The sequence below is a fragment of the Carassius auratus genome, unplaced genomic scaffold (genome assembly GCF_003368295.1).
Source record: "Carassius auratus strain Wakin unplaced genomic scaffold, ASM336829v1 scaf_tig00040374, whole genome shotgun sequence".
In the NCBI taxonomy this organism is placed as follows: domain Eukaryota; kingdom Metazoa; phylum Chordata; class Actinopteri; order Cypriniformes; family Cyprinidae; genus Carassius; species Carassius auratus.
The window spans coordinates 1-15,421 of record NW_020526587.1 but is presented as its reverse complement, the minus strand read 5'-3'; the positions used below and the strand labels follow the sequence as shown (position 1 = coordinate 15,421).

The following is a 15,421-nucleotide window of genomic DNA, read 5'->3' as shown; positions in this document are numbered from 1 at the left end:
CTCTTTTTTTTTTTTTTTCAAATATAATTAAATACTCCAACGAACCGTTCGGTATACATAATGCGTACCGCGTACCGAACCGAAAGCGTTGTACCGAACGGTTCAATACGAATACGCGTATCGTTACACCCCTAATATATATATATATATATATATATATATATATATATATATATATAATTATTTTAACATGCTTGATTAATTTTTTTGTATATTTCCCAAAGAATATGCTGTTCAAATGGTATCTTAATAATAATAATACATCTAGTGCAATAATATTAAAAGTTATCTGAAGACCAGCTGACCACGTCGCTACAACGTCCCCAATGGGACTAACTAGCGACGTCTTTTGAGTACGTGCCCACGACGTTTCTGGGAAGTTAGCCAAGATTAAAAAAAAAATGGAACTTTACCACGACGTCCTCACAACGTTGCCATAAAGTAATGTCGCGCTGACCAAACGACGACTAACTGGCAACGTCCTCACAACGTTCTGTGTTTGCTGGGGTGTACCAGATAGCACAGGTACGTCGCGGGGACGTCTGTGCGATGTATGCTTTTGCATCTGGGAGACGTCATTTTTAGGGCGTTTTGCGACGTCGTTCTTAATTGTACGATTTTATACGTTCCTTCATATTTCCTTTTATTGATCACAGCTTTAGTTACACTGATTATGCATGCGTCTTCACATATGAGAAAAGTATAATAACTAACCCCAAGTATTTTCCACTCAGAATGAAAGAACACAACATGCTGTTGAATGATTTGTATCCTTTTATTAACAGTGAATGAAAATAAGCAGTCGTTTATGTTATTATTATTATTATTTTAATCCTGAACCAACCAAACAAACAACAAAAAATCAAGTTGACTAACAAGGCATTCTCCCTGGGGCCAAGCGGAGATAATCCTTACTGTGTTTTTCAGCCTCTGCTTCAGTTGGCGACGGAAGCACGGGATTCTTCATAGCTGCTCCTGCATGTTAAAAGGTAAAACTTAAATAAGTTTAACAAATAAAACTTTTTTCACTTATTGTTGAATTAAATCCTCAAAATATGTTTTTTTTAAACTGGGCTCTTATGAATTTAGACAATGATAAGCAAACTATAAAAAATGATTGCAACATCCGTCCTTCCCCAAAGCTATAATGTCTGTATCAGCATCAATTAAATTATTCATTATTCTATTAGTCATATAAGATAAATGCATGCAGATCCAAACAAATTCATTTAAGAATTATGCATTAACTGCGCAAAATAATGTAAAATAAGACATTTATTTAGTCTTATGTCTGTTTAATTGTTCATATGATCCCGATGCGAGTTACTAGCTGAGAATGATCAGCCTGCCTTAATATTATCTAATTAATATAGATAATTGATGTGCAATTAATGTTTGTCTACTGTTTTTAATGCCACTCAGCGTGATGTAGGCTAATATAACATACAAGTAGAACGTTTCATGTCTGTGCTTTCTATTTGATTGGTCACTGTTCATTTCCAGTGGTGCTGAAATTCTGCTTCAGTCATAAAAACTTTAAACTGGTACCGGTTTCAGGTTCTTTTAGAGTGACTCCCAGATTAGTGGAGACACAGCCTGAGTTGAATATTAATAATTTTATATTAAGTCTACTTCGAAAACTGGGCTGGTCAGATTCAAGGAATCGACTCTTTTGGAGTCGACTCCTCATCAGTACTGCGCATGTGCTTACAAATCATCACATCGACGCGCACGTGGAAGTGATCGCCGCGGGAAAACTGAGGAACGTAGCTAGATTCATTGTCATTAATATGTGTGGTGTATGTTTGATTTTATATAAAGTAAATTAAACAGATAAGTATTAGCTTAATATTGACGAATAGTTGTTTCTGTGGTTTAGTCAAGTGGCGGTAACAGCTGATTTTGTGGTTCATCTACAGTTCTTCGTCACTTAGCCTAACTGTTAATCGTAAAACAAAAGTTAACATTTCTAAAACGCTCTTGTGAGTATGAAACCGCGTTTTACACTGTTAAAACGGCATGTATCTGCTGGTAGGCACATGCATAATATATATTATGTTTTGTAGGCCTAATAATCTGTATGAAAAGCTCACGAGGGGTAATCGTGCTTTAACGAACAACGTATGATTTTAATAATGCATTGATTCATGCTGAAATTAACATTAAGATTAATAAATTATGTAGTATTGTTAATTCTTAGTTCATGTTAACTAATGTTAACTAATGAACCTTAATTTAAAGTGTTCCCCGTACACTGTGCATTGGAAAACATTTTGGACGTAATTTACCTATTAGGAGTGCTCCTATGTTTGTTTTCCTGATCCCTCGCTTTTCTCCCCTACCACACCAGTTCAGCTGTTTGGCTACAGGACCAAACACCTTGGAGCATATTCTCCATATTGTTTTCTTCAGTGTGTGTCCTCCACTGATGGATAACCTGTTCACCTTAAAAATAAAAACACATTTCAAAACATTATAGACAATGCCCAAACATTATGGTCCTGTTTCACAGACCGAGCTGAGTAGTTACTCACAAATTGTAATCTGTTACTGATTCCAAATTACATTAGAAAATTGTAGTTAGCAATGAAATCCATTACATTACACGTTTTAAATAATGTAATCAGATGAGTTTGGTCAAAAGTAATCTAAAAGTAGTCTATCATATTTAAATAGGATAATTAAAGTACCATATGACATAAAAATACAAAAAGTAAATATATTTTAATTGTTGTTATTTATAGCATGAAATGCATTAAATAATATATTATGTCAAGTTTTCTCAAACTGGTGTTTGTGAATGAACTGTAGGAGGCTTGTGAGTTCAATTAATGAGAAGCTAATAATTATTTAAATCACAAAAAGATTTTAAATTAAAATAAAGCATTTAAAAAAATAAGTTTTATTTGTTTACCTGCATGTCATGTGACCATAACCAGTGTCGCAGAACCAAAGAACATAGAAATGTGACACGTAATTATTAAATATATATATATATATTAAAATCTCATGAGTACTTTTAAATAAATATATTAGGTGATCAGACGACAAAATTTTTTTTTGTAAAAATCAATGTGTTGATGCAGATGCTATGTTCTTAAACATTAATAATCGAATGTAGAATAATCTATTACTATATTGTAAATATTTAATCATGTAATCCATAAAAAGTAACTGTAGTCTGATTATGAGTTTTATAAAATGTAATTTTATATAATTACAAGTTCTTTATTTACTAGAATCTGTTTACGTAATCCAGATTGCATGTAATCAGTTACTACTGAGCTCAGAACAGGGATTAGTTTAAATCAGGACTATAGGTCCTAGTTTTGCTTTTATAAAAATGCTGCATGTGTGCATCTTGAGATGAAACAATGGCACTGACATATTGTAAGAAATGTTATTGCAAGTTATTTTGAGTTAAGACAGCTCACACATACATTTTAGTCTGGGAATAGCCTTAAGCCTGGTCTGTGAAACCGGGTATATAATAGATATTATTTACTTCATTGCAACTGTTAAACCTTCAAATGTCAATGATTTTTACCATCTTTTGCATCATTGCTTTCTCTGATAATTTTCTTTCCAGTTTGTCTAGTTCCTCCATGGTTGTGAGAGGGAAGACATCATCCTCGCTGTTCACCACTGGAGCACTGGAACGGTTGTTTGCTGCAAGGGACTGGACCACTGAAGTCAGATGATTGATCTTCATGTCCAGTTCATTAAGTGCCTCCAGAATTGTCCTCTCAACAGCTGCAACACAGTAAGTTTATCTGGGAGAGTATTTTAATTGAACTATAAGATGTATAATTTTACAAATTTAGCACTTCAATTTAACATACGTGTACATTGATTAGTGATGCAGGTCCATCGTCTCACACCAGAAGCACCTGCAAGCACATAAAGCTCTTAAATGTGATTAAACTAACACGTCATGAAAAATTGAGTTTCTGAAGATATGGCTACATGCTTAAAGCCTTAGGCTGATGATACACATACTTTTTGAGCAACGATGCTGTCAACAGGCAAAAAAAATAATAATTACAAATTACCTACTATTTGTTCTTGGCTGGTGAGTACTTGAGGATCTTTGTTCAGAGATTGTGTTCTCTGATGGATTGTACAGAAAATGTAATGTTAATAAACCTAGTGTTATTAATTTGCAGTGTATGTGTTTACTGCATGTGTTTATGAATGTTCTTTTACCTTGAAAGTTAGATGGGTGTTCACCCCAAGCATCTTCTTGCTCATTTTCATTGGACAAGCTCACTGGAACAGCTGGAGTTAAAAAAAGGTGAAGTTGGTAAGTTGTATTTGCTATATTGACAGTGCATGACACTGATACAATATGGGCTAGATTTACTAACAGCTTGCACCAGCACAAACCTTCTTTTGGTGTTAAAATAGTACTGTCAGGATTTACTAAAGAGGCGCAGTAAAGTATTAGTGCTGAAAAGATGTGGACAGTTGTTTTTGCGTTTAACCTTGAATATGCATTTGTAGTAGTTTTCCTTTGAGACACAAAATTTATGGGAGGTGATTAAGATGAATAACGCAATGATTTAATAACATTTCTGCTCTTCAAATTATTTGTATTTGCTATATTTTTAATGCCCAAAAAAGGCACGTCTTAAAGCAGGTGGTAATTTGCACTGCTTTTGGTAGATTCCACTGGTTATTGTGGGAATGATCTGGCTTCGTCTGTTCTGTAAAGTTTGCATTGTCAGTAAATCACAAACATAATTTTCCCTCCCATCGGCAAATTTATGGAATTGTGCTCTAATGCTAATTTGGCCTGTTTAGTAAATCTGGCTCAAGGGCTCCTAAAGGGGTCATATGATGTGGTTTCTATTTTTCTTTTTCTTCAGTGTGTTATGTAGGTATTTGTACATGTATAAGATCTACAGAGTTACAAAGCTTAAAGTCTCCCACTAAAGGATTTATTCTATCTTAAAGATAAGGCTGATCCAGACCGTGCTAAACGGCTCATTCAAACACGCCCCTACACATCTACGTCAAGATGTGGAAATATTTGCGTAATGCCGCCCAAATGTTCACTCAAAAAAAAAGGTGTGGTTTCAGGAACCGCAGTTAGTGTTAAAGCAGTCATGTCAGGGAGACACTTTGTGTTTGTAAGCAAAAGCACTTTATGTGGCCTTCCGAAAGTATATGCAATGAGGAATCATTGTTAAGATTTATTTACAACAGAACAGCCCAGATGTTCAAATTTGTACAACACATTTAATGGATGACAGTTTTGTGAACCTAGGAGAGTACAAGGCTGGCTGTGCGCTATTTCAAAAAAAAAAAAAAAAAAAAGGTAAATTCCGACTTTGCTATGACAATCTTTGCAACGATTGTATAGTAAAATGCGCTACACAAATAAACTTGAATTGAATCTGGTGCTTATTCTGAATCAGCTACTTTAAGTATGTTTTCTTAATAGTTTAAGTGTTTGCTATTGACTGTTCAAATGCAGAGTTTTGCGCAGCGTAGAGTAACATGTTGTGTTACGTGTGTGTGTGAGGGTAACATCACAGCAGAGTAAACAGACTGTCAGAAATCATAGCACATAAGCTGTCTTAACCGTGGCTTGTGTACTGCATCATCACTGTGTCTGTCACTCGACTCTGTTCCCCTTTCAGGCTTGAACTGAAGGTAAAACGGAGGACATTATTAACAGTCTTGATATTTACTTTGAAAGATGAAGCTTGCAATTATGGAAAGGGGCGTTGCATTTCCGACGAGTGCTTGCGATGTTCGCCCAATAACAATGCATTGGGTCAGTTGGCCATTCAGAGCAGCCTGTGCTTGACGGAAGGAGGGACTTTGTTGAAAATGACGTTTTTGAGAGAGGCGGGACATAGAGGAACTACAATAATCTACAGTATTTGAAAAATGTTTTTTTTCAAAATTAAAGCGTGTCAACATATTCTGTTACACCAAATATACAAAATAATGGTCTTTAAAATAGCATATGACCCCTTTTAGTGATACCCTAGTAATGACTGAAATTGACTTTTTTTTTACTTTGCATTATTCCTTGTTGTGTGGTTGATAGTCTTTGGTCTTGAGAGGGTCTTAAGGCAGAGAATTTGTTCTCTAATTAGAAAAAGTGAAAAAAACTGCATTAGGTTGTGTTAGGCCATGACTCATTTGCAATTGTGTTTTTGATTTCCTCCATATACTAATTAATGTTTTTTACCTTGAGTGATAGATGGGTGTTCTTCCCAAGTTTCCAGCTGGCGGTCTGAATGAGAGAAGCTCATTGACATTACCAAAGGTACTCATTCTGCTGCTTCAACTGAATTGTGCTCTCTATTTCTTTGTCTTTTAGCTTATGTAGCTTTAAATTTTTTGCTTTAAACAAGCACATTTTCTATAGTAAACCTAGATGTAATCCTACAGTATTTACCAAAAGTGAGTCATACAACTTACGCTGTGTTCTTTCTTGCTTGGAACTTGAAGGTCCCAGCAAAGAAAACGCATTCTCTCACAGATTGTACATAACATGCTGAATTACCTTATGTGTGTACAGTAATTGTCCTTTTTGTTTTCTTTTACCAAATACTAATTGTTTTTTTGTTTTTTTTACCTTGAATGTCAGGTGAGTGTTCACCCCAATGATCTTGTGGCTCATCTGCCTGGGAGAAGCTCATGGGAACATCTGGAGCTGAGAATGATGGAACTGGTAAATTTAAATAATTTTACATGACACATTCATTTTAATGGCTGGTTTTTATTCATTAAAGGAATAAAAATATGATCAGAAAATCAACTTGAATAATAAGTTTACAAACTGCATGTCATCTATTTATTCAGCAATCAGAAACTTGACCCACCCTGTTATGGAGTCAGGCTTTTGAGTTGTCATAAATGCTGTGAATTTACAGCTTTTACATTGTGTTTACAGTACTCATGTAGAGCCTGTTACCTTGACAGCTGGGGAAAGTCTCAAAACGGGCCTGCTCTGGCTTCTCCATGGCCCTTTGGTGGTGATTAACAAGTGCTGTTGAAAGAATTGGTATGTAGATGTTATGTCTGCCTCACAAAACAAGATTTTGTACTACACAAAGCCTTACTAAAGCTTGAGATTGCTATCACTTCTAATTGGCAACCAAATGTTTATTATTAAATCATCATTAGTATGTAAATCCTCAAGTTATGAATGTAATGATAGTAGTTCTGTCCAAACTGTTAAAACAGCAACAGAATTGGGTGAAGCTGAAAAAGAAAAGTGATGTAAACCAACAAATCACGAGAGCCTGTGCTATACATTGATCTTACCATTTTAACTTTTTTGTTGGGGGTTTCATGAAGCTCATCATCTGATGAGAATGTTTTCTTTCTAAGAGCAAAATCAGGGAATTAGATTATTTTACAAAAATGGATTATATAGGTAATAAACTAGCATGTTTGTCAATTTAAAAAAAATCAAAAACAAAAAAAAGCAACAAATACAGTGTAATTTCCTAATTTCCAAACTCCAAAAAGGGTGCATACTACTTTCTGTGGTCTATATACAGGTTTTCTGACACCGTACAATAACCCAGGAAGGTTAGGAAAAGGCCAAAATATATATAAAAAAGCTCTTCTTACGTGAATGTGGCAAAAAAATTGCCAAAATTGACCCTTTGCAGAAAGTTTGATTGACATGCAGGCTGACCAATCATATTGCAAAATCAGTGATTTTAATCCGAGAATTAGACCAGACCGGAGATAAATGACTGGATTAACGTTGGTGGACTAAAATAATTTTAGTATAGACTTTGTTAAATAGGGGTGCACGATATATATCGGCCGATGATTAATGCACATCTCTTCAGTAAAGCTGGTTCTCTAATCAGCGGTAAATTTCATCAGTAGCGTGATTTCACATAGAGCAGCTGTTACTACACAGAGCCGTGGTTCACAGACAAGCTGCGCAAATCCAAGTTCATTATATGCTAGGATTTGCACAGCATGTCTGTGATCAACGGCTCTGTGTAGTAACAGCTGCTCTATGTGAAATCACGCACCTGATGGAATTAGAATATTTATGTTTGTTCACATTTGTTTCTTTGTGTGTGCTGTTGCGCTTATAGTTTTGATTTCTCCACGAGTCAGACAGGCTGTACGAGCCTCAACTTATGTGACCTTAATCAGAGTTTACACTGAAAGTAATACAATCAGAGTCATTCTCGCCAAAGTTTCCATGCTGCCCTAGTTATTGTTTATTCAAATTTTAATGAGGTTAATTGTCCTGTCGGTCAAGTACAATTCTTTCACTTGCCCCTTCACAAAATCCACTTGTCCCGGACAAGCTGAAAAGCGTTAATGTCGAGCCTTGCATTAGAAACTGAACATGGCTGGTTACTAATTGTGAGTGAAAAGGTAGGGCTGAATTCAAGATTATAAGTAAATAACTTAAATTTATCTATGTTACTCACATAAACTTTCTATAGTTTCAGAAGACTGAATATTACTGTTTGTTGAAATTACTTTTCAATGTATCTTTTTAAAGTGAAATATGTATTTTTACAACTTACTTGTGAATTCTTTTTATAGAATTTTCAGATTCTGAGATGTCAGAAGTGTAGCATGCCCTTTTCCATTTTTTGGAAATGTTGTCAAATGATGCTGAAATTATCAAAGTATGTGAACTTAATTCATGAAAACATTAAGTTGTGGAATATCATGTATTAGTAATTTTGTCATCTGTTTTTAATGTTTATTTAAAGTGTATTTTAACTTGCTTACCCGACTCATGTAGAATTCTGGCCTGATGCTTGGTCCAACCCTTATCTGGCTGTGGTGCCTCCATCAACCTGACGCTCTTTAGTAACCGGTCCAAGTCTTTGTATGGAGGCCACCATGAGTGGCCATCTGAGTACCAGGACCTTGCTACAGGACCGGTACTCCCTTCTCCGACGAACTCCACTATCAGGTACATGTTCTTTTTGTTGTTGTTTTATTTTAGCTGGAACAACCTAAAGCCCCATAAAGTGTAACGATTCTTATTACATTTCAGTTGTTCATATTCATGATTCAGTTACCCAAAATAAAAGTAGCAAGTCCAAAAAAAATAAAAATAAAAAAAATTAGTGTGTGTGTAAACAAAATTACGGTCATAAGGAACTAAGAAAGCTTTCGCCTCAATGTTCTCAAACTTGCAGAAATGTGTTGGTCCTGAGATGCCATCAACTAGATGAATACCAAGTTCTGAGGATGGAAGGGGATAATCAAAAAAAGGTTCATGATTGTTGAAGGTAGTGTAGGCCACGTAAATGTCATCCTTCGCTGAAATTATATTTTGCAGCTTTGCAACTTTCCCATCAATGTAAACATAACTGTTGGCCTGGTCCAGTTTAAGAGTGTAAGAGCAGGTTTTTATTTCTTTGTACTGTGAAGATCCATGAAAACATTCAGGTAGAGGGCCAGCCGTGTGTTGTTTTCTGAGCAGTGGTTGGTTGTTTTTCTCCTTTTTTTTGCTGCAGCTTTGAATTTCTGAGAACCTTCTCACAATTTGACTCAGAGGACATGTAGGTTTCCGCAGGAGTCTTTTCAGCTTGTTAAGGTGATCCTCATACTGGAAAGCACTGAAGTTGTCGAGGACACCATGGTGTTTTGCATCTTCTGCAAGATGTACAAGACAGTGGACGTTGTAGGACAGGAATTTGGGGCCGTATAGCTGTCCAAAGTGTGTGACAAAAAGTCGCAGAATATCATTGGCATAGTCGATGTGATCACCAATTAGGCTGTTATTGCACAAGATGAAGATTCCCACAAAAAACAGCAGGAAGTTTTTGTATACCTCCGTGCTGAGTAGGTCTTTCAACATAACAGGGCCTGTGTACAATAAAAACTGTCTAAATTCAGTCGCCTTCCAACGATCTATTTCCCTCACTGCCCTTGGTTTGCGCGCAAATTCCATAGGTACATTTTTTTTGGCACCAACCAACCTTTCTGTCAGCACAGTGGCTTGAAATCCTGACAGCCTGCAAGTTAGAGGACCCAGTCGAAGCCACAAGTGGAGAAGCCGCCTCATGACACCAAGGCACACAAGGTGCATGTAATCAAGGGGGAATCCAGAGACCATATCCAAGGATGTTTCTTCTAGTGGTGAGATGCCATGATGGTGATCTGGATCAGTCTTATTTCTGAAGTTGTCATCATTTCTAAGAGGCATATCATTTCTAGGGAATGTCATCCTGTTCTCCAGGTGCACACCATCCTGAGTGCACTTTTCGCATCCATGGTAGCCTGCATGGCCCTTCACTTTTTTCAGAAAAGCACGTGCAGGTGCGTCGCAAATCATTGAGGTAAGCTGTAAAGTTAACTTGAGTCCTTCAAATTCAAAACCATGACTTAAGTCTTTTATTTCACAGATGAAGTCTTCAAGATACTCATCCAGTGAGCTTGGTTTACTATCACCACAAAACAAACCTATTGTCACAGGTTCCTCCTGCACCAAATGTTGCACAGTTACAAGAATGGGCCAGAATTGAGTTGATGAACTCTTGTAGAGAGGCAGACCATCGATGCTCACCTGGAGCTTCAAATTGCTCACATTCCGCAAAATGTCCATGTTGTTGTAGAGTACACCTGAAATGGATTCCAGTAAACCAAAATGATAGTACTGGCCACCAGCCTTGTTTTGGACTTCAGTTCTATTTGAACGCGCTGTTCCTAATAGTGTCCTGGCATCTTTTGGCAGATTCAGATCATGCTTGCGGAGGATATTAAGTAATGAATTTAGTGGCACATGTGTTATTTGTTGTTCTGTTGCCCAGGTTGCCAAGTCATCATTAAGGGAATTTGGATGCAGTTCAGAATCTGTGTCTGAGTCTGTGTCAGATTCACTGCTATGTGAAGCACTTGCCATGGTGACACATTCAGGCTCATCAATATGGGACAAACCGTCCATAAAGTCATTGTTGTCATCAGCGATGCTGCTTGTGTCACTGTTCATGCCACCATACTGTTCCATGTTCCATGATGATGGTAGTGATGCTTCCATTGACTGGAGTTGTTTGTCCACCTTAGCCTTGGCTTTTCTTCGCAATGTCCAGTAAGATGGTTTTTTGCAATCCATGGTACTGTGATATTAACACACACAGAAAATGCAGTGCACTAACCTGATAAGCCAAATGCAGTGGTTCTCAACTCAAATTTTGGAAGACACTTGCATTGCACATTTTGGATGTCTTTTACATGTGGTTTAACTCATCATATAATAGAATCCCCTTAAGCCAACAGAGCATGCTAGATGAGACGGACATCCAGAATGGGTAGTGTTATAGGTCCCCAAGATTGGAATTCAGAACCAATGTCTAATATGCGTGACAATGCGTAATGTCTAATAATTCTGTCACAATAAATACACATACCTTGGTTTTGATCAAGTGTGAACTGTGGATAACGTTGTTGAGTGAGTGTGGTTGACTGTAGAGAACTTTCTGTAATTGGGGAAGCAATATAACAGGTAATGTCAGTTTTGTCGTTGTGTTTAAAGTATTGGATCTAAATGTTTGCCTGGAAATAGCATCCAAAAGCTTAATAAATATGTGTGGTCACTTATTTTAAATAGTTTATCCATTTAATTCAACTAGTTGAAATTTTTTCTCTAATTCCAACCAGATGATAATTGTTGGATGAGGGTTGGAACTTAACTCATAAGAATGGCTAAAATGTCAATATGAATGTAAAAATATAAATTTCATCTGACCAAAATTTAATGACATGAGTAGGGATATACCGGTATCAGATTTTCATGTTGCGATTTAATTACTAATGCTTTATCACAGTATACGGTATTATCACAATATTGAAATTTAGTATAAAAAATGGTTATAATGAAGTATAACAGGTTTAATAACTTTTTTCGTAAAAAGAAAAAAAAAAAAAGAATATTTAAATAAAATACAATAAAGCAATACAGAAAAATATATAAAGTTAAGGTTTTACACAGATTAAAGTGCAAAAGAACTATAAAGACCAATAGGTATTCCGGTTACACTTTATTTTACAGTACGTTTACTAACACGTACTTATAGTGTACTTAAATTGTATTTATCTAAGAAAGTTAGTAATTAGTAAAGCTGGTAATACAAGGTAAACTACATGGGGTAGGGTTAGGTTTAGGGGTAGGTTCAGGATTAGTACCTAGTTATTACATAGTTATTGTAATTACTATAATAAGTACATAGTATGTACATGAGGAACAGGACTGTAAAATAAAGTGCTACTGGTATTACTTTACAATAAGACCTCATTAGTTAACCTTAGTTACTGCATTAACATTCACAATAAGCAATAGCTACATTGCTACAGAAGTTATTAATCTTTGTTAAAAAAGTACAAGTCTTAGTTCATGTTAGCTCATTAAATGACACAGTTGCAACTTTAGATTTTAACACTGTGTTATTAAATATTGGAATACCCTAAGATCAATGAATGTTCAGAAGAAATTTTCATTGGCAGTTTGTTACCTAATGAAGCCCTAATGTAAAGTGTAAACAAACAACAAAGAATCAAAACGCTTTGAAACAATATCTAGGGCATGTTACTTAAATACGTTTTTTGAAAGTAGTGCAGCTGCTTTATTTTGGGGGTTTCCAGGGTAAGGGCTGCATTTTCTGCAGTTTAGCGCTATCTGCTGTCAGAATGAATGTGCTTTCATTCGAGTGTTCCTCATGAGCTTGTCATGTGTGCTTGTTTACATCAGAGCACACACATACAGTGGTGGTGTGCATTTTGACCAGTTGATGGGAAAAAGTATTCTTAAAATGCATCCCGCATTCGAAATAATTTGTAATATAATTATTCACAGTATTTAGAAGTGCCCATGATAACAATATTGTGCATATTAATTACCGTGATATATTGCATTACCGAATACTGGCACATGTCTAGTCATGAGACAGTGTCATCCGAACAAATTTTTAAAGATATTTTTTAAGATTGACCCAGAATAATATAAATAATCTTTTATAGTTATGTATATGTATTGTTTCTGCTACCAAGATATGATGGTTTAAGTGGTGAGTTTTGAATCCAGTGGTGCCTTGTTCATTTGTTTTTTCTTTAATCATCCAAAGGACTTATAACAATAATAGAAACAGGATAAAACTACTTTAAAACAATTAACAAATATTTGTAAAAAAAAAAAGAATTCTAGCCATAATATGATTGTTTTATTGACTAAAAAAATATTCTGTCCCATGAATGTTCTTTCTCCATCTTTTGCCTAAATTGACTCTAAAAAGAAGATTATGGGAAAAGCAGATCTCCTTAATATTCATTAACTCATTAGCATACCTCTTCTTAGTTAAAATATTATTTAGAATACCAGTAATTCTATTTTCACTCTAGTTGCATGGGCAATTCTGATATCAACTTCAATACAACTGTAATGTTCCCAGGTCCAGAAACGTAGTAAGGACATCAATAAAACAGACCATGTGACATCAGTGGCTCAACTTCAGTTTTATGAAGGTACGAGAATACTTTTTGAGCACACAGATAACAGAAATAACAATTCATTTCAACTGCTATCTTCCTGAGTTACGTCTTCTGCCATTTTGGAGAGTTTCATCGAAAAATCTTAATTTGTGTTTCGAAAATAGAAATGGACGTGTAGGTGAGTAATTAATGACAGATTTAAATTTTTGGGTGAACTATCCTTTAAAAATGTGAATTCCTGGTATCAAAATCAATTGTTATGATGAAACTGGCAAATCAGAGATCAGAGACTAGCAGGATGCTAGTATTTATGTATGTAAGAATCTCTTTAATGTCTTCATTAAGACATTACTAACATGCTGCATGATGTGTAATTGATCTAAACCCAAATACTGAGTGGTCATTTAAAATATATACTTACAAAGTCAAGATGTTCTCAAAGATGTGGACTCTTAAAAGAGCCGTTGTGGTGTATGTAGCTGCTGTAGACAAAAAAGAAGACGCATACGAGTGAGATATGTCTGTAGACATTAAAATGTTTCACTTTCATCAGTGGTTATTGATTAATTAGGATGTATGATGAATCTGGCAAATCAGATGCACGATGCTAGTTTTGTTTTCATTCATACATGCATTTAATAATTTTTTTATTTTTATTCCTTTATGTATTCCTTTAATGTCTTCATTAAGACATTACTAACATGCTGTATGATATTGTTGTAATTGATCTAAACCCAAATACTGAGTGGTCATTTTAAATATAATACTTACAAAGTCAAAGACGTTCTCCAAGATGGTGCTCTTAAAAGAGCTGTTGTGGTGTATGTAGCTACTGTAGACAAACAAGAAAACAGAGAAAAAGAACAACGCATATGAGTGAGATATATCTGTACACATTATGTTTTCACTTTCATCAGTGATTATTGATAAACATGTTTGTGATAAATCTGGCAAATAAGAAATTGGCGTTGACTCCACTTACAACAATAGACGGCAATCGACACTGAAAAGAGAGAGAAGATAATTAATTTCACTGTAAGTCTATTAAATCCCAAAGTTTATAGTCTCTGATGGATATGTATAATATTATTTGATAAAGCATGATAAGAAGAGAATGCAGAGCAATGTTTCTGATGAGACCTTACAGCCCACTAACAAATAAGCCAAAGTAAAAATGCATTTTCATTCTTGAGAATCACCGATTTCTATAAAGGTGTCAAGGCTTATGAGTTTATCTCTCTCTCTCTTCTCTCTCTTGTCTGTCTCTCTCTCGCTCTCTCTCTAAGTGCACGCGCCAGCGTGTGTTAGAGAAAGGGTTTTACGCGCTCGCGGTTAAACCTGACAACGCACTACTTTCCATACAATTGTGAATTAATGAAGATATTATTAAGAATAATTGTATTATTGGTCTCTTTTAAAGTAATGTTAACATGCACATAACTCTAAAATGAAAGAGCGTCTCTCAAACGGAGCGGATTGGCTCTATCAGCAATGACGTCACACGGATGTAACGGCATTTCGGGTGTTTAACGGCGCTGATGAGCGGCCTGGTAACTATATATTAAACGACGGAAAATCGTCTTCGTGAAATGTGATACATTTAACGGAAAAGAAAAATTTCTATAAGTCCAATTTTTACTACAATTTAACTGGTTTCATGAGTGAAAACGTCTGCTATTTATTTTAGTAGTATAACCCTCAGAAAAACGAACTGTTCCCTCAGACGGATTGTTATTATAATTACAATTTATTACTTTCTTTCTTCATAGTTTTAAATGTAATTTACTTTTGTTGTCGGTCCATACTTTTAAAAAGTCATTTAACTAAATAGGTTAAGTAAAAAGTAATTTACCTCAGGAAAACGCACTGCTGGGGATGTCACTCAAAGTTGAGTCAGGCTGTGCGCGCGGTGGGCACAGACCCCGGCCAGAGCCATATAGAGAGAGAGAGTTGCGACAACGGAAGTTCGAAATGTTTG

At 35.6% G+C, this 15,421-nt stretch overlaps 1 protein-coding gene and 2 long non-coding RNA genes across 11 annotated transcripts; 2 read left to right on the top strand and 1 right to left on the bottom strand.

The window, feature by feature from the left end:
* Window positions 1-390: 390 nt before the first annotated feature.
* Window positions 391-4,295, top strand: LOC113084597 (uncharacterized). Its single transcript, XR_003283776.1, has 4 exons — window positions 391-767; window positions 928-989; window positions 3,590-3,763; window positions 4,215-4,295. It is a non-coding gene; the product is annotated as an uncharacterized LOC113084597 (long non-coding RNA).
* Window positions 754-11,770, bottom strand: LOC113084595 (uncharacterized). 9 transcript variants are annotated; one of them, XM_026254911.1, is made up of 14 exons: window positions 11,370-11,770; window positions 8,740-8,969; window positions 8,529-8,619; window positions 7,288-7,348; window positions 6,935-7,009; window positions 6,596-6,688; window positions 6,206-6,250; window positions 6,031-6,102; window positions 4,207-4,278; window positions 4,057-4,110; window positions 3,843-3,890; window positions 3,548-3,753; window positions 2,289-2,445; window positions 754-975 (listed from the first exon to the last, which is right to left on the bottom strand). In XM_026254911.1, the coding sequence occupies exons 5-14, from the start codon at window positions 6,981-6,983 to the stop codon at window positions 872-874; spliced, it is 900 nt and encodes a 299-aa protein (XP_026110696.1). In that variant the 5' UTR covers window positions 6,984-7,009; window positions 7,288-7,348; window positions 8,529-8,619; window positions 8,740-8,969; window positions 11,370-11,770; the 3' UTR covers window positions 754-871. The 9 variants fall into 9 exon arrangements, with proteins under 9 accessions (XP_026110696.1, XP_026110698.1, XP_026110695.1 ...); XM_026254913.1 differs by lacking the exon at window positions 11,370-11,770 and having other exon boundaries at window positions 3,849-3,890; window positions 8,740-9,133; XM_026254910.1 differs by lacking the exon at window positions 11,370-11,770 and having other exon boundaries at window positions 8,740-9,131.
* LOC113084598 (uncharacterized) lies at window positions 6,110-7,024 on the top strand. Its single transcript, XR_003283777.1, has 3 exons — window positions 6,110-6,283; window positions 6,608-6,691; window positions 6,943-7,024. It is a non-coding gene; the product is annotated as an uncharacterized LOC113084598 (long non-coding RNA).
* Window positions 11,771-15,421: the final 3,651 nt, after the last annotated feature.